Raw genomic sequence first — 25,270 nt, 5'->3', positions numbered from 1 at the left:
CGGCAACAAAATGTTGTAAAGTTATAGATGTAAAAGCACTGTCTATGGTAACTCAAGAAAGTACATTTAATATTTGGGACTCTCTCCGAACAAAGAAGACTAAAATTCAGTTACAAAATTTCATGGACAGTAAGAATTACGTTTTCTGTGAAATGACCTCAATAAGAAGTAATAAAAACAAGAAATGGACTAGGTGTAAGCCCTTAATCTTTCAATTACACTTGCAACTCCACCCGTTCCTCTCCCGGCCCCGCTCCCCTATGTCAAGTTTGGAGAGTCTGAAAAATATGACCTTTTTCTAACATTTTATTAGACTCTGTCCGGGTTTATAAATTATAGATTCCTATCTTTCACCGGCATTTCACTTCCGATATAAAGTGTGACTTTCAAGTTTCATATAGGATCTATAGGAGGTTCCAATTCCGAGGCTTTTGTAAACTTCTAACCTATTAACAGCCCTGCCTATTAAAAAGCACTTCGGTCCAGCGCCCCCTCTCGTCTGAGCTCTTTAGACTTAACCATTTCAGAAAGGGGTTTCTCTTATGTATAGAACGACACTGATATTGGACACAAACCATTCAGGTGTGAAAAATATAGAATTTACGTCTCTATACCTCATTATGAAAAGTAATTATACAAAAGAGTCTTGAGTCTCAGCATAGACCCTCCACCAAGGGTATATATCTAATTTGTACTTAATACTTCACGCTTGATTCAATATTTAAAATAAAAGAACCCCCTTCAAAAAAGTGCTTTCGGGGTCAAAGAGTCAAGCAAGATGGCGGCGTACGAGTGGTAAGAACACACCTCCTTTCTCCCTTTCTCTCTGCTCGTCCAATACAAACGATACGGTTCATTTTAGTTGTATTTTATTATCGCTCCAAGCGCAAATTTAATAGATTTACATGTTTTGGGGTGGTTTTGACCGATTACATGACGCAGAACGCCTTTAGCGTATATTGTATGCATTGCACTCTTACCGAAACTGTTGAACTTCGCTTCCGAGATTGGAAGCTGGAGCTTCCTCGTCCATATACACATCACTGTGTCTGATGTCATTCACAACCAATATCCGGACAACAGTTTAGGTATAGCAATGTAATTGCAATAGGTCCACCACATAACATTTTATTCGTCTACTTACATGACCAGAACATTGCAATAAATGAAAGAAGTGTAAATGTATTGAAATAAGCAATTAATTTTAAAATCATAATTAATAATGTACATATATATATATATATATATTAATTTATTGTTTTGTTATTTTTCCCCCTATGCTATGTGTGGGTTGTTATTTTCTTTCGTCCTTTATTTACTTTTGCAATTTTTAATTTGAGCCTTACAGTGCATGGTTGAGACGCATGTGTGTCGCGTTTTTACAATAAATAAATAATAATAATAATAATTATAATTGATAATTATAAGTCAGCCATTGATTATATTAATTTAATAATTACGTCAGTGTTTCTTCAAGTGAGGAAAATATGAATGATATAACGGAACAAGTCTTGTCACAAGTTTTAGTTATGAAATCCTAGTAGTAGAAAAGGACAATTTTTAACGTTTTGATCTTTTGTGCACCACAGAACTGATGATATAGGTGTGTGTGTGGTTATGATGTAGAATGACCAAAAATTCAATACTGTATTTTGTGTTTGAATGCTCACAACTTATGCATGGTGCAATGAATGGTACACTCTGTTCTTACTATTATTTAGACAGTTGTTATTTGAGAATGAAAGTTGGCATATTTTGGCATGTCGGAATTGATGAAACTTGAAATCCATGCTGTCTCTAGCATATATAGGTCATGACGAGTATAACACAGCTCACTTTATACCGTGTCTCCATCAAATAGGGGAAATGACCTGATGAGAACATAATGAGATTTAATATGAGATGCTTACTTTTGTTTTTACAGGCACCCTAAACCACGCAATTATGAAAGGGAAATATCAGAAAGAACCATACATGGAGAACCAGTCACTGACCATCCCTTGAAACCAATGACGGTATGCAGTAGTATTGTTTCATTAATTTTCTTCTTTTTGTGATAACTAATTGTGGTCAGGAAAGTGGTCTATATTACACCCTTGGATGTATGGTATTGATTGGAGATGGGGGTGAGGGAGGGGGATATGGGATAAGAGAAGAGGCAATCCTAACATAGTGACATTACAATTACAGTATACTGTATTTTGGAAGTGAGACACACATGTGCAGACTGGACATGCCATTGTGATTACTTTTACCAAGTTTGTACAATTAAGCATTTAACACAATTGTTTGCAATTTATGTAATTGCATGTATAGTCTTTATCTATATGTTGTTTCACTTATATATTGAGCACAGAGTGGGAAAGCGCTATATAAAAACTAACATTATTATTATTATTATTATTATTATTATTATTATATTGTTTTCAGAAAACTCTGGTATTATTATTATTATATTATATGTCTTTCAGATAACTGTCACAGAAAGTAAGGTGAAGAAAACAGGGAAAGGTTCAAGTAAAAAAGAAAGTAATACATCATCATTATTAGATCCATTGTCTGGGGCACTTGAAGGATCTGATCCGTTAACTAGTGCTTTTGATGGAACTGATCCGCTGTCTGCATTTGCTGATCCACTCTCTCAAGCTGCGGCTGAATTAGCCTTGAACAAGGTAAAGTGTTGTCATGTCAAAAGATCAGTGATAAAACAAGTTTAAATCTTTGTAGGTATACACGTATTTACATGTACAGCTCAAACAGCTGTTGTTTTGAGATAGTGCAGTGTTTTATTTAAGGGCGGTAAGTAGGTAAAATCTACCGGGGTTCCCACATCATTTTACCGGGGTTCCCCACCAAAATTATGATACATTGCATGGGAAGCACTACCAGTTTTACCTCTTTCCCCCTTTCTGTTACCGGGGTTCCCAAACCTTAGCAAAAACACTGTAGTGTGTGTGTGTGTGTGTGTGTGTGTGTGTGTGTGTGTGTGTGTGTGTGTGTCTGTCTGTCTGTCTGTCTGTCTGTCTGTCTGTCTGTCTGTCTGTCTGTCTGGCTAGCTGTGTGTTTGTGTCTGTGTGTCTGTCTGTGTCTGTTTGCATGTGTGCATGCGTGTGTGTCTCTCTGTATGTGTATGTACATATGTATGTATGTATGTAGGTAGGTAGGTATGTGTGTGTGTGTGTCTGTCTGTCTGTCTGTCTGTCTGTCTGTCTGTCTGCCTGCCTATCTGTATCTGTATCTATCTATCTATCTAACTATCTATCTATCTATCTATCTATCTATCTATCTATCTATCTATATATCTATCTATCTATCTATCTATCTATCTGTGTGTGTGTGTGTGTGTGTGTGTGTGTGTGTGTGTGTGTGTGTGTGTGTGTGTGTGCAAGTGTGTGTGTGCAAGTGTGTGTGAGAGAGAAATAACAGTATTTACATATCATTTTGACCCTGTGTTTCAGACACAGACAGATTCCAAAGGTAAGAAGAAAACTAGTATAAATGATGATTTTGAACCATGGTCTGCAAAGAAAGCAGGTATATTGAGTAAATATACAACATCAGAAAAATTGTCAATCACAACAGTAAGTATTGTAGATTGTATATTTAAGTTTTAGAATTGAAATCAATTATAGCACACTACATTGTGTAACTTGTAGTAATTTGAATTATGTGTTGGCTTGTCTACGTTTTACACAAGTGAGACACAAAAGCCAAATACCAACATTATAAAGTAGCACCCAGTCAAGATTTGCATTGAATTTGAAAGAGATGAACTCTGTTTCAACTTTTCCCCTGTAAGTTTTAAACTTTCCCTTCAGATATTGATAACTCACACTGTAGTGTATTACTATCACATACATGTATTTATTATACCCTGTAGTTATTTTAATATCAGCCAAATTGGATTTCTTAATGTAAAGTATGCTGTTAACCCGTTCTGTGTAACATTGTAATTTATGTGTCCCTTATTTCACCATTCCTCAGAGTTTCCTATCTGCAGCTGATAAAGAGAAAGGTAAGGTATCCAATAATGTGTTATGATTCAGTTTAAAACTTGCACTACCTGCTTTGATCAAAGTTCATCAGTTGAATTCCTTTTTGAAATGCAACATTGATTACAAATATTTCAACATGTGTAACAGTTTTTTTTGGAACACATATTAAGCCCTCGCTCTTATTCTGTTGAATCTACTAAGTTAAACATGTTAATATGGACATCCTCTCCAGTGTCTCAATGTGTTTCTTTATCAAGATACAAACACAAAGTACACATGCTGGTTACTGTTATGCTAGGGAGGAAGATATACATTGTTATGAAGTAGAATACAACATTTGCCATTGTCACTAGGTCACATGTCTGTTATGTTTTCTTTACATGGTAGTGGTTGTCAAGACACAAGTTGCACAGAGTACTATGTCTGATAAAGTCAAACACAGACTTGAACAATTGGATGATTTTGAAGAGGTAATGAATGATCTAAGTTTACTTGTACTTTGTTGAGATATTCATTTTTGTTTGTTTGTTTGTTTGTTTGTTTGTTTGTTTGTTTGCTTGCTTGTTTGTTTACTTACTTTACTTGCCTGCCTGCCTGCCTGACTGACTGACAGACTGACTGACTGACTGATTGACTGACTTACTTACTTACTTTCTTAAGTGACAGTATTCAGTGAGATTAACTTGACAGCAGTGTGGACCAATATTGAAGAAGAGGGGCTCAGATCCCTCAAAATATTTGGGTTCCAAATGTTGTTCATTTGTTACTTATTTACAATTGTTTGTTTGTTTGTTTGCTACTTTATTTCACTACTGAAGTTGACAACAAGATTTTGTTTATTATTGTTGTAGGGGTCAGTAAAGGAAATGCTGAATCTAAGTCAGCAGGACTATGTACACCGTATAGATGAATTAAATCAGGCAATGATATCAGCATGGGAACAAGACCAGAGAGTGAAAACACTGAAAATAGCTATTCAGGTAAGATTTGATTTTACAGAGCTGAAAGGTTTTGTGGATTGTCTGCCATCCTGAGTCAACTGGCAGCAAACTGTGTACTTCAACAATTCTACAGTTATCAATTCTACAGTTCTATCATCATATCGGTGATTGACAGTGACAGTATCAGTTTATGTGTCTAGCACTATGAGTGTACTACAGAGCAACAACTCAGAACTTGCCAAATCCCAAAGTGTAAATGGGAGCAGATGTGTTGGTATTCAGACAACTTATACTTACAAAACTGCACTCAATATATTGCAAGGCTACATATTTGACTAAATATGAATGGACGGATGTCTCTTGACAACTTATTTGTAAATGCCTTTAGATTACAGTACTACGGTGGGAAAGAATAGCAATGCTTATCAGTGTTCAATGTGATTGACAGTGTGCCCTCTAGTGATAGCCAAATTTTGTTGTTGTGAGTCAAAATGAGAAAAAACTGGGATTTCTTGTGAGTCACCACATAGTAAGAGATGGGGGAACACCAAATTTTGGTGCGTCACTAGAAATTGTGTGCGTAAGTGGGATGTCAAATTGGTTTAGAGGGCACACTGGTGGGTGGGCAAAGGATCCTGCTGTGCTTATTGTGTCTCTGTTATTGTTAGTCTAGAGTTGAAATATGTCTAGCTCTGTGTCAAAAACATAATGTCCCATGAGTGAAACACCAAGCTTACATTATTTTAGCTGTAATGTGGTAAATCAAAGATTATATATCAACCTTCTTGATTTGCCACCTTTAATGTACATTGTTTTTTTCTCTTTTTTTTCATACAGTGTTCCAAATTATTGGCAGACAAATCCGTCATTCAGTTTTATCCCAGCAAGTTTGTTCTAATCACTGATATACTAGACACATTTGGTAAGTAATGGATCAGTTTATTTGTGCAGCAGGAAAAAATTCATGTAAAGTGCTAAAACTAAGTTACTGTCTGTGCCCCTTGTAAAGCTTACATACTATGTAGTCAACAATAGTAACCACTGAATCAACATTCATGATGTGAAGGAAAAAAATATGTGTGTGTTTCTGATAACATGGCCTCAGAAAAGTGGGAAGGTAGGTCAGGATTTAATTTTTTTTTATCTTTACCTTTGTAGTTGTTTTTGCTTTTTGAAAAAATATTGCTTCCATTCAAAAACAAATGAAATGTCAGTCAGAATACCACTTCTGTGATAGTTTGATGAAATATGTACAGGCATCACTGGGGAAAAGAAAATAGATATACATGAAGGTCAAGAAGACAAAGAATTTCTTAACTTTGTGTTTTGAATGTTTAAGAAATGTTTAGGGTCGGAGGCTTAAACTATAGTCAGGTTATCGGAAAACACACATTTTTTATATTTTGCCTAATGAATGGTATCTGTTACGGTTAATAATCTAAGCTTTCTTCTTTTTTCTCCTTCAGGTCGTTTAGTTTTTGAACGAATTCGTCTGAAATCTAGTTACTATCCACCTGGTAGTCGAATTCCAATGACCTTACCCGAAAATTTTACACCTGAGCAAGTTCCTGATTCTGCCAAGGAGACATGTCGTAACTGGTTCTTTAAGATAGCGTCAATCAGAGAATTAATACCTAGGCTGTATCCTTTAAATATCAACATTGATTAACAGCATATAATATTAAATATCAACATTGGTTAACAGCATATAATGTTCATCATTGAAACACTATACTTAATACACAAGTTCTCTTCTTCCACTTTTGGTTGAGAAACAGACATGTATGTTTTTAACATTACTTGACACATGTAAAACTAATAAAGACTGCTGCATTGATACATTTCCTTGACTGTTACATAGCTACGCAGAAGCTGCCATACTCAAGTGTTACAGTTTCCTGACATCAGGGTATGATATCAAGTAATCAAATAATAGCATTTATAAAAGGTTACCCGTTTCGTTTCTTTTGCCAATCAATTGAATGTATTCCTTTTAGACTTTAAAGAATTTATGATTATTTTTTGTCAATGCTCCAACATTAATTTTCTTTTTGTTTGTTTGTTTGTTTGTTAGTTAGTTTGTTTGTTTGTTTGTTTGTAGATTATTCAATTTTCTGTATCATTATGATTTGTAGCAATATATATTAATATGTATCAACAATATGTTTTGAACCATTTGAAAAAAGAGTTAGCGAATTATTGATTAATTTCCAGTCAATAAAGAGGTGAGGTGTTGATACAAAACAGATGCAAAACAAGCTGTAAATCAAGAAATCATTGCCCCACATAATGTGCTTTTGGCTATAGATGTACGCCATAAATTTGTTGTGTTGATTGTGTCCAACAGGGAGTATTCACAAGCTCTGCTAAGACTTGCAAACCAAATGAGAGGTATAGGAGATCCTTTAGTTGCTGTCTATGCCAGAACTTACTTGTGTAGGGTAAGTATGAAACTAACTTAAGACCCCGTCTTGTCTGAAATCTTGAACTTAGAGGGTTGACATGAATGTTTGATGATACATGAAGACTTGGAGTTTTAAAACCTGTGGTTGTTGAGTTACCCTCCGGGGTGGAGAAACTTTAAAATTCTATATTTCAGTACTGAGTTTGATAAGTTGTTGGTATTCATTTAGATAAGTTTCTGGAAATGTCTTTTATGTCAAATTTAGCAAGAGTGTGTTCAGAATTTACATGCCAAGAGGGCTTTAGGCTGATATCTGGTGGTAATTTGTGTCAAAATAATGAGTTTATGTCCATCTGTTTTTATTCACCTGTATTTATAAGTAGAGTATGTGTAGCAATAGCTATACTGAAATGAATAAGCTATTATCAATAGTTTTCCCATCTGTGCTTATAACATTAAAGTGGCCATATGGATGAGGATTGGGTAGTCATTTTGGATTTTTGATTTATATAACAGTAACTGTTTTATCATGGCTTCCTACTTGAAAAATCAATGTGAAACAATGTATGCCAAGTCCTTGTTTGTAACTCAGTAGATTGCAGATGATTAATAAATGTGTAAAATGTTTGTAAAAACCTTTTGGTTGCAAGTATTTTCTGGCTGAATGGAGAAAAATATTGGAAAATAATATAATTGTACCTCCTGAACCATAATTCATCAAAAAATCCTGAAAAAATAATTATAATGGTGATTTGGAACGTTTTTACTCATATTTCAAACACTGCAAAACCAGTGACATAGACATGGGTTGTCATGATGTAGAACAACCAGGGTACATAATCCATATTTTCTGTTGAAAGACAATAACTTGGTTTGAGTATGGTATAATCTGTTTTGTAATCACAGGTTGGTATGAGTGTAGCACCAGAGTTCAAAGACCATGGAATCAATAATTTCTATGATTTCCTCTCTACTTATACCCAGGTAAGTAATATACACATGGTGACTGATCGCAAGGACAACAGCATACGTATGTTTCCTCGAGGGACTGCGGGTCACACCCCAACAGACTGTTTCCCCAAGGGTGAGAGGCCTCAGTTGAAACAGTCTGTGTTGGGTTGACCCACAGGCCAGAGGGAAACTGACATGCAACACAGGAATATTGAAAACCGAACTTCTTTGATAATTCAGATGTGTTCATTCTGAATCCTTCTCTGGCACAAGAGTGACAAGTTTGTCTCCAGCACTCTGTAAAACAAACATGAAGTTTTTATACTCGTGCGTGTGACTCTCAGAGCCAATAGAAGATGCGGGGTTGTTTGTTTTGAAAACTTGTATGCATATGCATGGTATGGCATCATCACTCAGTCAACAGCTGCTAGTGCTGTTGCCTGTAAACATCATTTGCAGTCAACAGTGCAAAAACTCTACATACCACATGACCACGTATTGATGAATCACAACACAAGAAATGTAGTAGGTGCGTTACCAATCAAATTGTATCATGACAAAGACATGAAGTTTGAATCCTTTTTTCTAAGATAGACATAAACTAAAACTATTGTCACAACATGTTGAAACAACAGTGATAAGCTATTGAATGGACATTGGTTTAATTTGACTTCCATATATATATATTTTTTTGTGTACATATATCCATTATGTGACTCGGACAACACAGCAAAATTTAAGAAATTTTTCCAGCTTGGATTAATACTAGTTTTCATTTGTGATTTTCAGCTTCAAGGTGACAGTGTACAGAATATCTTAGCTGTGCAAAGACTAGACATGAGTGCGTATCTGTCTTTATATTCCCCAGCATTAGATTGGATTCTACAGTGTATATCATATGAAGCATCTGATGTAAGTTATCTTCATCATTTAAATCTTTGTATACAGTAAGTTGCTTTACTGTCTTTGTATTATGCTTTCGTATTGGTGTATATTAGGATGATCTGAGAAATTTAGGCATAGCGAAAGTTAGTTGGGTTGAGTTATCAAGTTTAGAAGTAATGCACCTACTATACTGATATTTATGGGCTAGAACTTTAGAGGTGTTTATTGTGTGGCTTCTAAAGCTAGAACTGACTAGCTATGTTTCAGGCCCCTAGTAAAAGCTAGTTGGGTTTGAGTTACTAAGTTTGGAAATAATAGTGTGGGCTAGAAACTACACGTTTTAATGTGACTGCTAGTAGGCTAGAACTGACAAGTTTAGTCCCGGGGTAGTAAAAGCTAGTTGGATTGAGTTACCAAGTTGGGAAATAACGCACCAACTACACTCATTGTGGGCTCGAACTAAAAAGGTGTTAATGGTGTGGCTGCTAGGCTGGAACTGACTAGTTTAGTCTCAGAATAGTGAAAGTTGCTTGGATTGAGTTACACAGTTAGGAAATAATGCACCAACCTACATCGGTATATATGAGCTAGAACCACATGTGTATGGGTATTGATTGTATAGCTGCTGGGTTTGAACTGATAAACCAAATTCTTGCTAATGGTCATAAAATACACCACTATTTGTAATCATGACTTTCTATTCTTCAGGAAACCTTAACTGAAATACTTGCCAAATGTAAGAAGCAGTGTAACAGGTAAGAAAGTCATAACTGACACAATCATTTATTGTCTCAGTTATTAGTATCCTGTAGTGTAAACGTAAAAGTAGCATCAATTAGATGTATTTAAGTTAGATGTATTTTTATTTAGATGCCAAACACGAGTTGCAACATTATAGGGTAGGTTGACTTAGTGTACTACAGAGCCACTGATTTCTGTTTGATAGCATTCTTGAGAATGTCTGTTTCAAGATAAAGCAGGTGACTGATGTTTTCATTTGAAAAATCTCATATCTGTAATGTATATACATGATAAAGTTTACCTATTTGAAGTTCTGTACTAGATAATGCATGTATTACCCTGGTAGGTGAGCCCTCATGTTACTAAGATAGACACAAACTAAAACTATTGTCGCAACATGTTGATACAACAGTGATAAGCTATTGAATTGACATTGGTTTAAGTAATAAGTATATTCTCAGTAGGGAGGTGTCTCTGAATAATAGTTTATTTTAGAGTTCCATTAACTTGCATTGCTATTTTGGGACTTCCAATGTTTACGCTATCTTGATCACTGTGACACTGGGTGATTAGATGTACACAACATAGGAACCACTATCACCCAATTGTGTAATCTACCACAATTAAGAACAATAGCTTTAGTTTACATCTATCTTAGTAAACCAAAGGCTGGATTACCAGAGTTGTATATATAGACAGACTTGACATACAATGATTTAGTTTCTTATCTATACTTGTACTTCTGTACTTCCTTACAACACTGCTATCGCATACTAGTGATGATGGTGATTGGTAAGTTACAAGAATACCTTTCAATCTGACCAACCAGTCCACCAATCCTTTCTCCACCCAATCTTATCCTGACATACCTTCCTCTAACTACCTAATCAACCCTCCCCTTCCTCCTCCCCACCCAGTCCTCCTAGCTTAACAGCCCCCCCACAACACACCCTCTGTATTTATCCTTGTCATACGATGACATTCATTTCTCAATATCCATACCTATATAACTTAAGTGTCTCAGTCTGTAATGGAGGCCCATTTTTTATGTCCATAAGTGGACGAAATGCACACCTAGTACTGTACAACACGTGTATATCTCTACTAAGACAACCAAGTTTTATCTTCTCTTGAGATTGAATCAATGTAAACATTATGTCTACCCTTATATTATATTTACTCTTTTAAGGAGACATTTTGTTGTTATTTTTCTACCAAATGAACTGGAATTGTTTTCTTATTTTCCAGCGCATTGTTGTTAAATTCCATCATGTCGGCATTCAAACCAGACTACATCGCTAGTAGAGTCTTAAAGTTCCTTGAAATGATTAAAGAATGTGAAGAATCAGGATTTCCAAAGGTAATTATTGAAAGATACCCAGAAATTATTATTGATTATTCAGAATACCCCCCAAAAAATATGTGATTGAGTCATTTATTCAACCGAGCTGTATAATTGGGGACCTGATAGGATAGAGGTTACAATGTGAATGCTTTAATCCTGTACACTTATAGAGGCTGCAATGTATTGTATGCTGCACAGGGAGTTGAAGAAGTATAAAGGGTTGTTGTGCCACTATAGCAGTGTGCTAGGGTTATTTATGTCAGCACCTGGCGCTTTCCAGAGAACAGACACATTATAAACACAGTGTATTATTATTTATTTGGTTTCTATTAAAGTACAATTCTTCAGATCTCATATTTCCAAGCCATGATTTAACTTGTTTCAGCAAGTACAATACCATTATAATAAAAGTAACAAAACATTCAGATCTGACCCAAAAGAATCAATGATATATGTTGTTATGTTTTGTTCTTTTTCATCAGCACAATCTTTACCGATCACTTGGAGTCAACTTAGTCTTGGCTAACCCTCCAGAAGATCAAAGACGAACAGTTCTCAACGAAGTCTGGAAAGTTGTCATGAAACTTAAAAACCCCACCGTAAGTTGATTCATAGTACAGACCTACTGTAATTGGATTTATATTACAGATTCTAGCATAAGTTGATTTATAGTACAAACCCTACTGTAAGGCAATTTATAGTACAGACTCTAGTTCAAGTTGATTTATAGTACACAGTGTAGAGAAAGTTGATTTTTAGTACAGACCCTACTGTAAGTTGATTTATAGTACAGAATCTACTTTAAGTTGATTTATATTACAGACTCTATAGCATAAGTTGATTTGTAGTACAGACCCTGCTGTAAGTTGATTTCATAGGCAGACTATGATCTCTTCTTACATACAGTGAATTGTTACCAACAGCACCTCTTTATTGTAAATTAAACATATAATGCCACAGGATTTGTGTTTTGTGATCATTTCAATACTATCACAGATTTCCAATTACAAAGTTACAGTAAAAAACACAGTTAGTTATCTCGTCTCCAGGCCATAATATGATATATGTATAACTTGTTTTCATATAATCTTGTTAATCATTTCAGGATTACATCAGTTGTGCTGAAATATGGATTGAATATCCCTGTAAACATTTCTCTGTAAGTACAATATCAGAATATCCCTGTAAACATTTCTCTATATCCCTGTAAACATGTATAATACAAATCAGTTTCTTGTCCATTATTACCATAATAGAATATATTTTCAATCTTTCTGGAACTTCTTTATCCATTCATCAGTGTGGTATGAAGTGCTCATTGTGAATACCCATTCTATGACAAGCCAATAAAGCTGTTAACAAATTTACAACTTTATTATCAAAAGTGAAAGAGCAGAATTATTTCAGTTGGCTGAGAGTGCCATTATTTATTTTTAATTCTAGTTTTTCCAGATTAATGTTGTATTGTCATAATTTAATATTAACTTCTTTTCATTTTTCTTCTCATCAGAAAAGAGAAATTAATACTCTTCTTGGAGACATCATAAAACACATGACACCAGACAGAGCATTTGAAGATTTCTATCCCCAGCTGACTTCAGTTATATCCAAAGTTTTGGCTAACTTCCATGACTTCTCAGAACTCTTTGGAATGGTTAGTATATTGCATAGTGTATTTTATGTGTGTGAATTGTAGAAATGGAAAGATATTTTGGCAATTACTGCAAAGTAGATGTTGGTTTCAGTCATCATACATGTAAATACATTGTATATACAGCCACAGTGCATGTAATTTATTCATCACATATGTAAATTTTATGTCAAAGGTCAATTTTCATTCTGCAAAATTATTGCAACATGTATGGAAATGAATATGGATGGTCTAAACAAAAATTTAGCAACATATAGTTTTTAAGACTTATTAGCTTTTCCTTGCAAACAACATCATACAGTCATTGTTATTGCATAATATCATATTTTATCCAAAGTCAAAGCTTTTTAAATTTTCTTCTAATTTGTTGGCAGGTTGAGAATTTCACACATTTCAAAACAAAAACAAACAAACCATGAAATACTTTTTTGATCAAATACATTGTTTCATTGCAGGATAAATTCTTGCCATTTATTGACATGTTTCAAAAAGAGTCTGTGAAAGTGGAAGTGTGTAAGACCATCATGGAAGCCTACATCAAGTAAGTCCATTTTAAAGGCCCATGTTCAAGTAGGATTGAAATTTAGGCGTCGTGAGAAACAGTTATCTGGTAGGGCTATAGAAAAAACAATTAGTCCTGAACAAAAGAATGGTCCTATTAAACTATGTGTGGCTTCACTGATAAACTGATAAGATAAAACGAATATGAGATGCTGGGATTGAATCATGGGCCTTTAAAGTACAACACCTACACCTTTTAGTACTTGTGTTCGTATTTCGGAGCCAAATATTGAGAGGAAACAAAATATGAGAACTAATACAAACAAATACATGTCATGCATGTTGATATCATCTGAGAATGATTCTCTTGTACTGTCTACTGTACACACTCTATGATGCATGTAATTTGACTATTTCTGTTCATGTACATGTATATAAATCTGTCTCTCTATCGATGTCATTAATGAATGCTTACCATTGGTGTCTTTTATAAAATATGTCCGATACTTGAATAATGCATTCTAGTTTACACAGTCGTGGATAAGTTATTTTCATGTATGTCAGTATTGACCCATCACCACTGTATTGCAGACAGTATTTATCAAAACCAAGTACCTGTAACTGCCAGACTTTCTTTCTGGAATTAAGTGATTTTTAACGTACAACACTTCAAGCCTTCAAAAATAATGTTTAATTTATTAGCAAGTTGCCAATTGTTGCAAATTTTTTTTTTTTTTTTTTTTTTTTTTTTTTTTTTTTTTTTTTAAATTTTGTATTATATATCATGTGTGTGTGTGTGTACAAATTGTAAGTTTTCAGGTAAAGCACTTGAAGTATGCAACAACTACATAGTATGATTTACCAAGCTGATTAACATTTTTGGTCGACTACATAAAATATGATAAACATACAAATTTGTAGGCCATGTGACAATAACATTCTTGTACAAGTAGAATGTAAAGAGTATATCACCCCACAGACCAGAAATACTAAAATCTATGTATTAAAAATAAATACTGTTGGTGCATTTATAACAGAATTAACATACTGCAAAGCTCATTACTTTAAATAGCATTTTAACTCCTAGGCACATCATTAAAATAACATTGTTCAATTTCTTGTTTGATACCATGACTTTTGTTCCATAAGTTACGTATGCATTACTATAGGGGTGTGTAAGAATATGTTGACTTTCTAGTTATAGTCTGACCCTCTATCTTGAGGCAAAATGCTCCTGTATGTACTGAGAATTTATCCAATACTCTGAGAGTAGTGTGCCTTTTTAAAGAGAGCCACATTTTGTTGTTGTGGGTCAGTATGATAAAAACTGACATTTCTTGTGAGTCACCACATAGGAAGAGATAGGGGAATACCAAATCTTGGTTCATCACCAGAAATTGTGTGTGTCCAAGCGCAGTGTGCCTTCTAATGATATCCAAATTTTGTTGTTGTCGGTCAAAATGAGAAAAAAAAAGGCATTTCTTGTTAGTCATCACACAGTAAGAGATTGGGGAGCACCAAATTTTGGTGTCACTAGAAATTGTATGTGTCGGTGGTGCATTAAATTGGCTTAGACTCTAGAGGGCACACTGTCCAAGAGCCTTTTGCTATTTGAAAAGTTAAGGTCAAACTTCTTTAATCATACATAAGTGATTAAAATAATGTTAGAAGTCAAAACACTTACATAAAGGAGACTTTCCTGTGTTGTAAATATAGATGGTGAATGGGTACACTTGTGTAATACCCCTTGTACATGTAACATATCCCTCCTTCTCTTTGAATAGAACACCGATCAATTTTTCCAGTGTTCCAACCCCTCAAAGGTGATCCATCTTTTGTGTAATATATCTATTTCTTAATGTCTGTTTCATCGCATGCTTTCTTTTTTTATTGTCATAATGTAAAATGAACGCTTTTTTAAAGATGCATGGTTATGGTTTTCAACTTTGTATAGAGCTAAGTGTGATGTTGTTTTCACATTCATTGGTACCTAACTGGCAAGGTTCATCACTAGATTTTGTCCTATAGATACCATTAAAATCATTGCTACTAATGTTCATGCTGAAAAATTGACTTGCAGAATATAACATGAAACATACAACTAATGTTTTGTCCCTGTAGCAATCACAGAGCCTGTTGTGATTTTACATTTTGAAAGCTACAAAATAACGAGTATATTCTGCCACAGTAGTTTTGTCAATGCTACACCACTTGAGTGTTTTAAATGCACACAATGCTATGTATGTGTAAAAAAAACCCAGTACATGATATGTAGTACATGCTGTTCCTCATTTGTCAGAACTGATATCAAGGTGGCCATATTTAGCTGACTCTAGTAACTGTTGATGCCATTAGATTAGGAATAACTGACAAATGTTAATTTCAAATCGACCAGTCCTATATTAAACCATAGACCCTCCACCAGTTGGTGGCGGGTCTATAATTAAACATAGGATTTACAGCCCGTTTCAACTTATCATTCAGCAGCTCTGTTTGATACAATTAACATGCAGAAACCAATAATAAACTGCATATTCTACATTTTAGATTGCAATTTCTTGCTACATTGTGTCTATTATGAGATAAATCATTTAAACACACTGCAAGTAGTTGCAGACAAGCGGGCACCAATGTTCTGACATCTGCATTTGGTGTCTGCATGGTGACATGGTAGTTTATTTCATGTCGACAAGATTTGGCACGAAGCTGTATTCATTTAATCTTGCTATCTTACTGTGTAGCATTTCAGTTATTGGTTAATTCTGTGTGATGTGGTTGTATCAATCAAAGCCATTAAACAGTAACTTGAAACAGGCTGTTGAAGTCAGACCGATGAATTTCTAGATTACTACTAACCTTAAATACAAGACTTAGTGTAGTGTATGTAAAAGTCCTTCAATTTGTATCCACTGGTAGTGATATCAGCATAGCTCCAAATGGACATCTCTTTGCTTATTATTATTTATACAATTCATGTATAACTTGTGTGTGTGTGTGATACTTTATTAACAATAAGAAAAATATTGAAATTAATATAGTTATGATAATAGATAGTACTATTGACTTTTATAAGATACAAAATAATCAGTACCTATCATCACAGTGTAGTCTGACAGATATGATATGTGGTGTCATGTTATCGGCCACCTCTTCACATGGAGATGGATAGGGTGGCACAACATATCAGTTTGATAGATTACATTTTTTGCTTACCATTTTGCGAACCATACATTGTCAGAAGCAACATTTATAGCTTCTTGTATGTTTAATTGTGATATTGTTGGGCAGCTGAGCCTCATTATGTGTGTGTCTATTATGAAATGAATCATTTAAAAGTACGGCAAGTAGTTGCAGACAAGCGGGCACCAATGTTTTGACATTTGCATTTGGTGTCTGCATGGTGGCACGGTAGATTCCGTTTGTCCATGGTCTGATATCGACAGTTGTACCTTCTTGCCACCCATAACATAAAGATTGACTATTTATTACAATTCACAGAAGTGCTGATGTCTGTGTATGTGTTATGTTTGCAGGGCCCATTCACAAGGTACTAGTGATCCAGTTATTATCAATGCATTGATGTTTGTTTGTAAGACTATGCACGATAGTGTCAAGTGAGTTGTCACTTTACTTCTTTAATCACAGTTTCTGTATATTTTATCTCGTATTTTCACATATAGTCCCCAAAATTCTTACCCATAGCATGAACCTAGAGTGGCACAATTACTCTTATTCTTAAGATTTCATCAACTTCCCAGGGAGCATACATACCATTGGATGCTAATGTGGTATCAAATCATCTCTAACCTCGTCTGGTCCAACTGACTCAATCATGAACCAAAAGTTGTTTATGCAAATGAGTAAACCCCAACTGCTATAATGATGTAAACAGTGTAATATTAAGTAGTGTCCTGAGCTGACAAATATATCATATTTGGACATTACATAACTGCCTCCTCCCCCCCCCCCCAATAAACACTAACTTATTATTGGTTAGAATTTTGTGATTGATTAACAAAGATATGATGTTAATGACTGTGGGTGACTGTGGTTAAATTTTAAATTTCATCTCATGCATCTTAAGACTTCATTGCGCTAGACTGATGAAAGACAGATCTTAAGATTCGATGAAGAATAACCCTAGACTAACAATCCATTGCTTTCCCTATAAGCATATAGGATTAAATACTTCATCAAACAACCTCTATCCTACCAGGTCCCAATTTATATAGTTAAAGTTGACTCAGGTGCAAGAATGGGTTCATGTTTTGTCAAACAGGTGCAAACAGGTGCCAGTGGCGATGCTCAAACTGACAATTTCCAAATTTCATGCTAACAATGAACCGTTCAACCTTCCTGACTACATGATAATATAAATTACAAACTTTGACATGTTATGTTATGTATGTGTCTCATGGAAATGCTAACTATAACTAGTATGAATCATGTAACTGTCTTCAGAATTTAAACCACTCAATTTTTTGTGAAAGACATAAATTCAAAATTTCTCTTGTCCTGTCTGCCTATTGTTAGTATAAATCTATATTGTGTACTTCTGTGTTTTAGTGCGTTGACACTGGAAGATGAAAAGAGAGCTATTGGTCATCTGATATGTGAGTTTGTTAGAAAGGTAAGAAAATTGAAATTGTCTTGTGTAACTCCCAACATTGAACCTGGTATGTGTATCTGCTCTTACATTTTGGTCAGACTGCCAGGTTCAGTTTTACACAATTCTGTAAATGCTGTCCAAACTGTAGCTGCCAGATATCTTGAATGTTTAGTATAATTTGGTTAAAAAGTATGGTATGTAGACACATACTAGTATTTGAACACAATACACCATATATCGGTTACTGAACTTCTGGCCATTTCTCAGGTAGTCACCACAAGAGGGCGCACCAGATTTGGCAAAGTGAGGGCTAAAATTTGTGTCATGGCCAATTTTACCCAGTGATATTGTTTTATATGTGCTACTTACAGGTTTCCTTTGATAGAGATTTTGAACAGCAGCTAAGTTTCTTTGTAGAATCCAGAGCGACATTCAGTAACTTGGAGTCAGTTCTGATACAGTTGGTGCATGTAAGTCTATCAGTATATATTTTGATGTTATTCCCCTTCATTCAGCCAAGGAAAATTCGAGTGACCTTAGGGGACTTTGCGACTCGACTTTGCGACAACCCTTAGGCCATGCCACGAGTAATTTTTAGGCTGAATGTAGAAAAATATTGGAGAATAACATAATTATACCAGCGCCAGTAATATCAAAGAGGGAGGAATATAAAAATGACAAACCTACTTTAATGAAACCCTGATGAGTGTTAGAGGGAAAAATATTGTCTTTGAAATGTTTATGTCACAGTTGGAAATAACCAGTGATATTGTCATGTTGTCAATCAAAATTAAAAAAGAGAGTCAGACAGGGAATGCACTCTTTTGCAAATCTGAGCAGTGAAATGTTATTTCTGGTACAGTAATAAATTACAACTCATATCTATATCCGTATGAATAATAAAACCATAAATATTTGTGATAAAAATGACATTATTATATTTCTCTCATTGTGCTAGAATTCATTTACGTTATCTGATGGCAATGAATCTTTCTGTGTTCCTTTTGGAGTGAATAACCTAGTTTTTATTTTCAGAGTGTCAATTTGTTAGCCACACAAACAAGGAAAATTGTGAAAGGAAATCACTCACGTAAAACAGCTGCATTTGTCAGGGTAAGTTACTACAAGCAATTTTTACTGGCCAGTGTCTGATTAGAATTAACAGTGCAAGTGCGGAAGAATAGTTGTCTGCCTGAGCTATGGAAAAAGTGTGTCTTGAACAACAAAATGACCCTATGGTAATGGTAATCTGAATGGTTTCACTGCTTATCCAAGACTGTGGTATTCAAACATTGGGGTTTAAGGTGTATGTACCAGCTAAAATTGGAACAGAAAGTGTTTAGATATATCACATGTTTACAACTATTACATGATATGACTGTCTGCAGACGTTTCTCCTTGAATAGCAACCACAATTAGTGGCATAATACTGTCCCAGTGTCTTTGTTACAGACATGTTTAGTACAACTTACACGCAGTCTGTTATATTTCGTTACAGGCATGTTCAGCATACTGTTTCATCACAATTCCATCTCTAGCAAGTGTATTTGCACGACTTCAGTTGTACTTAGTATCAGGACAGGTTGCTATGATGAACCAAGCACTAACCCAAGGTACTGTGTATGTCATCGAGACCTTCGAAATAGAGTATTCTCAATGATCTCATAATTTATTCATATTATATTTTAAAGGCCCACTTTGGATTAGGATTAAAATCCAGGTGTGAAGTATGGTTGTTTGGCAGAGATATAGAAAAAGTAGGCTTAGAGCAAAAGAATGATCCTTATTAAGATAATATACTAATCTGCTGACCTGGGATTGAAACATAGCCCTTTAAATGGCCATAATGCTATAACAAATATTAGTCTGATTGACAATTTCCTTGAAAACAAAATTGTGAAAAAAAACCCCCAAAATATTAATTTTTTTTAATTTTGATTTCAAAATGACAAGGAGCAAGCTTTCATGTAGCAACATTTAGGATGATTCTGGCTACTTTGAATTTCAGAAAATAGCGGTCACAATTTTGACAAATTACCATTGGCATTCGTCCTCAAAAATGTGCTAGTATCAATATCTTTGCCAAGATTTTGTGAATCCTTATAACTGAGGAAGGAGACATTTTGTTAATTTGCAGTTAGTGTAAAGTGTACACTTACTGTATTTTGTATATTGATTGGCTGGGGAACGTACTTGCCTTGTGACTACAACCTTTACAACATCATATCTGATATTCAAAAAGTTGAACACACCCTTTATGACATTATATGTGATATTCTAACAGTTGAACACACTCCCTGTTGACAGGTGATGCCTTCTTCAAAGCTGCTATCAGTTTGATTAGTGAAGTACCCAAGACAGTATATTTAGACTACAAGTCCAGGTCTACAGAACCGCTCATTGTGGAATTTCTCAATAATCTCTTCTCTGTACTTCTTGTTGTACCAGTAAGTGTATTAGTTATAAATCGCATACTGTAATTTATACTGGTAATCCAGCCTTTGGTTTACTAAGATAGACACAAACTAAATCTATTGTTCTTCAATGTGGTAGATTACACAAGTGGGTGATAGCGGTTCCTCTGTTGTGCAATTTTCATCACCCTGTGATCAACATAGTGTAAACATTGGAAGTCCCAAAACAGTACACTGTAAGTTCATAGAACTTTGTCAATAAAACTCTGCGACACCTCCCTACTGAGACTATAATTAAACCAACGTCCATTCAATAGCTTATTACTGTTGTATCAACATGTTTCGACAATAGTGTTACTTTGTGTCTATCTTAGTAAACCAAAGGCTCAACTACCAGGGTAATATATAGCACCAGCTTGGCACGTGTAGCACAAATAAAAAACTTGACTGTAGATTGTATAGAACTGTAAAGTGAGGCACTTTGTTCTTCACTATGTTCATTGTAACAAATTATGAACAATTTTCTTAAATGATATTACACAGTAAAGCTGCAAATCAGAATTTTCTAGACTTGTGACATAAATGTTTCAATGATATACATGTATTGAATCAGATGCTTTGATCCTTAAAGTTTGGTATGTGGATCTATATGGTCAAAGCAGCTTCAAATAATGATATGTTATTTTACCGCCACACAGGACCACCCTGATCATGGAGTATTGTACTTAGTAAGAGGTGTACTGAATGTTATCCAAGACTACCATTGGGATGAAAATGGGGACTCTAAAATCAGATTGTTTTTCAATGTTCTTAACTTACTCTCAGCATCTGGCCAAGAACAGTTCATTTACCATGTTGATAAAGGTATGGAATATAGATTGTAAGTTAATGGTGTTTGGATACTGCTAGAGACTTTCAGCTAAAACAGGTAGTGCTTGCCAGAAGACTGTACTTGACATATACATGTAATGATCAGCACCAATCATTTGGGAAGTTCAGGCTGTTGTTTTAAATGCTAGATAAAAGCACTTTTATCTCAGACAACAAACACAATGTCTGAGACGCTATTCAAAACAAATTGTCATCAAATAAACCATGTGCGTAAGTGTTACATTGTAACATTCTGTCTGTATCAAATACTACTATCAATGATCATTGTTACTCATTTGTCTTTTATCAATTGTGATGGCTTCCAATGCCCACTAGATGGCGCTGTTCATTGTAGTGGCATGTCATGTTGTTTAACAACTCATCTGTCTTTACCAATTGCAGTGGATTCCAATGATGATTTATATGGCCATGACAAGAAATTCCTGGCAGAAATTGGCAAGATCACTGCCACATTGATAGAAGAAATACTGGAACACTGTAAGAAATTGGCCCAGAGTGATGTAAGTTTAACTATTATATGTATATAATGTCGATAGTTGAAGTTAGTTAATCTTTCTTGGTTTTCATTTCCTACTTTATATGAAAAATTGAATTACTGTGTATTATAGTGTACGTTACAGTGTACAGTATATTATACCATGCATTAGCCAAGGTGAACAAAAAATATGGAATACCTTGTCGTTCTACATAAAAACAATGCTTATTTATGGCTTATTTATGTCTACGTCACTGGTTCCGATTTTTCTTTGATATTACTGGCATTGGTATAATTATGTTATTCTCCAATATTTTTCTTAATTCAGCTGGAAAATACTTGTGACCTAAGGGTTGTCACTACGATTTGTCTGACTCATAGTGACAAAGACCCCCTAGGCCACTCATAATTTCTTTAGCTGAATGAAGTAAAATATTGGGGAATAATATCTAATTATCTGTTAAAAACCACAAAATAATCAGGATCTGAGGTAGGAACTATTGAGAGCTGTGCAACCATTATTTTCATGCATGAGTGACCAAGTGAATGATCATTGTGTATGCAGCTAGCAATCTGGCCTTGTTGTGTACTGTAGGATGATACTTCGAATTTGTCACATTAAACTTGAAATCAAACATGAATATATACAGACATAACACAATATTAAAACATATTCATCTTTTATTTCATCTAAATTATCAGGGTTATAAACGACAGGCAGCTGTAGCATTGGAATTTTTCAATCATATTATTGCCCATGGTGATATGACAGATGCTAAAATGTCTACCTTAGCACTCAATCTATGGAACTTAGCTCAGAAGCATGGTTATGCTGATACAAAAACAATGGTAAGTGCATGGTATACAAAAACATTGGTAAGTGTCAGTCATATAAAAGCAATGGTAAGTACAGGATATACAAAAACATTGGTAAGTGTCAGTCATACAAAAACAATGGTAAGTACAGGTATACAAAAACAATGGTAAGTCCCAGTCATACAAAAGTAATGGTAAGTACAGTGTATACATAACAATGGTAAGTGGAGGGTATACAAAAATAATAGTAAATGCAGAGTATACAAAAACAATGGTAAATTAAGTGCAGAGTATACAAAAACTATAATAAGTGCAGGGTTACCTTGTATAATTATGTCGACATTACTGGCCTATATAAAATGCCTGGAGAAAATAATGGTTCTGTGTATTCTAACCAGAACCAGGTGCCTATATATACATGTAGATAACTTAAGGCAAAAATGTGACATGAATATTTAGCTTCAGAAACTCTTCATTTATTCACACTTGGGGAATGAAAATGACAAGTCATGAACAAAACTGTGAGGGCAAGAAATGTGTGCGCTGCTGCAAGAGTAGTATAATGTCACCATGATTAGAACCCTAGTTGCTCAAGGCACAAGGGTAGTAAAAGTCTTATACTAGTAGTTCGGTAGGGTATCTATGGGTGAAGAGAACATACACTGTACTTGCCTAATGGCGATCACCAAAGAACTTAAACTATCAGTAGTAAACAGACACCGTGAGTTAACTTTATTGTAGTACACATATGACAAACACTCTCTGTGCATTAACTGTAGCATGACACCGTTGTTTTCTTACCCATTGTAGGTCAGAACGTTGGATGCAGTGAAAAGGAAAGCAATAGAAAAAGATGGAAAAGCATATGGGGACATTGTACCAAAAATGCCCCTTCAATCTAAAGCATAGAAGAGCTTCAGTTACTGAAAGAAAACTACGGATTCAGATGTATAAAAGACATGTCTTCACTATCAATCTGTAAACCCTTGGTGTATATATAGAATGTTGTTATGATTGTACACTAAACATAGGGTAGAAGGCTTTATAGGGTTAAAGAAACTCATGGTAATGGTAAACATGATGATACAGTTGGTCAATCCGTTCCATAGATATCAGAATCTGTACTTTTAAGTTTTATGATGATACAAATATATATAGTGAATCAGTGTGTTTTGCTAAGGTTGGGAACCCTAGTAATAGAAAGAAGGAAATACAGTAAAACTGGCATAGTGTCCAATACATTTTGCCAGAATTTGGATGGGAAACCTGGGTAAAATGACTGGGGGGGGGGGGGGGGGGACGCTGGTAGATTTTACCTACATACCACCCTTAACAATAACACTGGTAGGGAACCCAGGTAAAGTGATAGGGGGTAGATTTTACACTGGTAGGGAATCTTGATAAGATGAGTTGGGAACGCCGGTAGATTTTACCTACTTGCCACCCTTAACAATAACACTGAACATAATAGTATACTGTATTGTGATGAAAAAATGTATTCATTTTCTTGGCTGTTCAACATACACATGCCAGCTAAAACTCACATGTTACCCACCTCTACAAATACAACCACACCTGAATATGGAAAATATGGAATCATCAAAGAAATGTATTGATCTGGGAGTTTTCACTGTATTTACACTATATACACAAGGATGGAAAAAATATGGAAAGACACATCACATTTTGAGGTATTTTAGAATCACTTTTTTGAGACAGTGTTATTATTTTCTATGATAAATCTAGATCGTTGATTATCTACATGACCGTATGAAATTAACAGTTATATGAATATTTAAGAATTGTTTTGTCCAGAAGTGATCATATGGTATCAGTATTTGTGGGCTGACTTGACCACAGGAATGGTTGTGACCATGGATCTACTATTTTTTATTCAGGAATGTAGAAGTTGTATCTATATGTAGCCAGGCTTCACTCAAAAACAGAGTGATGACACTAAATTAGGATTTTTTTTTTGACAATTTTGTATACCCTGATGTCATTATCACTAGAGACTAGCCTGTCTACTGATGTGATTGGCAATATGCCTTTGTGGCATTTGTATTATGAGAAAAGTCATCACACTGGTAGACATACTAAATAAAGGTGAATCTTGTCACTGACAGTATTTGTGATATACTAGTATGTGCAATACAGTACATGTATTATGACTTAGCAAGTGTAATTTCATGGATATTACTCAAATGACAAATTACTGCACCCTATGAGGGCACTTGTACCTTATGAGCAGACTTCTTCTGAATGTGTGTGTGTGTGGTGGGCGGGGGAAGAAAATTGCCTGTTTAGAACGCAGTAGTGCCCATATTAGAGACTGAAATTTTTATTAAATGCTGAAAGAAGTTCAATATCATTGGAATGAATGTTCAATTTTATAATGATGGTTTTAAGTTGCCAAAATAAGAGTGTATCTTGCAAAAAGTTACAATGGTAGCAAAGTACTATTTTTTCATGTGTATTGCCTGTAAGCATTACTACCTTCACTTGCCTGGCAACTATCCTTGAAGTTTCTCACAGAAACAACAGCAAGATTACATGTGTATATTGAGGAATGTAATGCAGTGATTCATCACCTCAAATGGAACTAAATTAACAATTAACATTACAGTATCAATTTGTAAGTAATACCAGAT

The 25,270-nt window shown here is 34.8% G+C and overlaps 1 protein-coding gene across 1 annotated transcript; it reads left to right on the top strand.

The window, feature by feature from the left end:
* The first annotated feature begins 773 nt into the window (after positions 1 to 773).
* LOC144434865 (VPS35 endosomal protein-sorting factor-like) lies at positions 774 to 23,884 on the top strand. The gene is made up of 29 exons (XM_078123380.1): positions 774 to 795; positions 1,925 to 2,015; positions 2,472 to 2,672; positions 3,465 to 3,581; positions 3,985 to 4,015; positions 4,383 to 4,465; positions 4,847 to 4,975; positions 5,774 to 5,858; positions 6,403 to 6,577; positions 6,798 to 6,845; positions 7,284 to 7,377; positions 8,247 to 8,324; positions 9,081 to 9,203; positions 9,885 to 9,931; positions 11,166 to 11,277; positions 11,745 to 11,861; positions 12,368 to 12,421; positions 12,773 to 12,916; positions 13,369 to 13,454; positions 16,948 to 17,028; positions 17,981 to 18,044; positions 18,395 to 18,493; positions 19,059 to 19,136; positions 19,522 to 19,636; positions 20,331 to 20,470; positions 21,136 to 21,301; positions 21,710 to 21,828; positions 22,506 to 22,652; positions 23,430 to 23,884. Exons 1-29 carry the CDS (start codon positions 779 to 781, stop codon positions 23,526 to 23,528), a joined length of 2,940 nt encoding a protein of 979 aa, XP_077979506.1. The 5' UTR covers positions 774 to 778; the 3' UTR covers positions 23,529 to 23,884.
* The last annotated feature ends 1,386 nt before the right edge of the window (positions 23,885 to 25,270 follow it).

Source organism: Glandiceps talaboti, chromosome 5, assembly GCF_964340395.1.
Source record: "Glandiceps talaboti chromosome 5, keGlaTala1.1, whole genome shotgun sequence".
Lineage (NCBI taxonomy): Eukaryota > Metazoa > Hemichordata > Enteropneusta > Spengelidae > Glandiceps > Glandiceps talaboti.
Note: the sequence above shows the minus strand (reverse complement) of the source record. Positions and strands in the feature narration are given on the sequence as shown.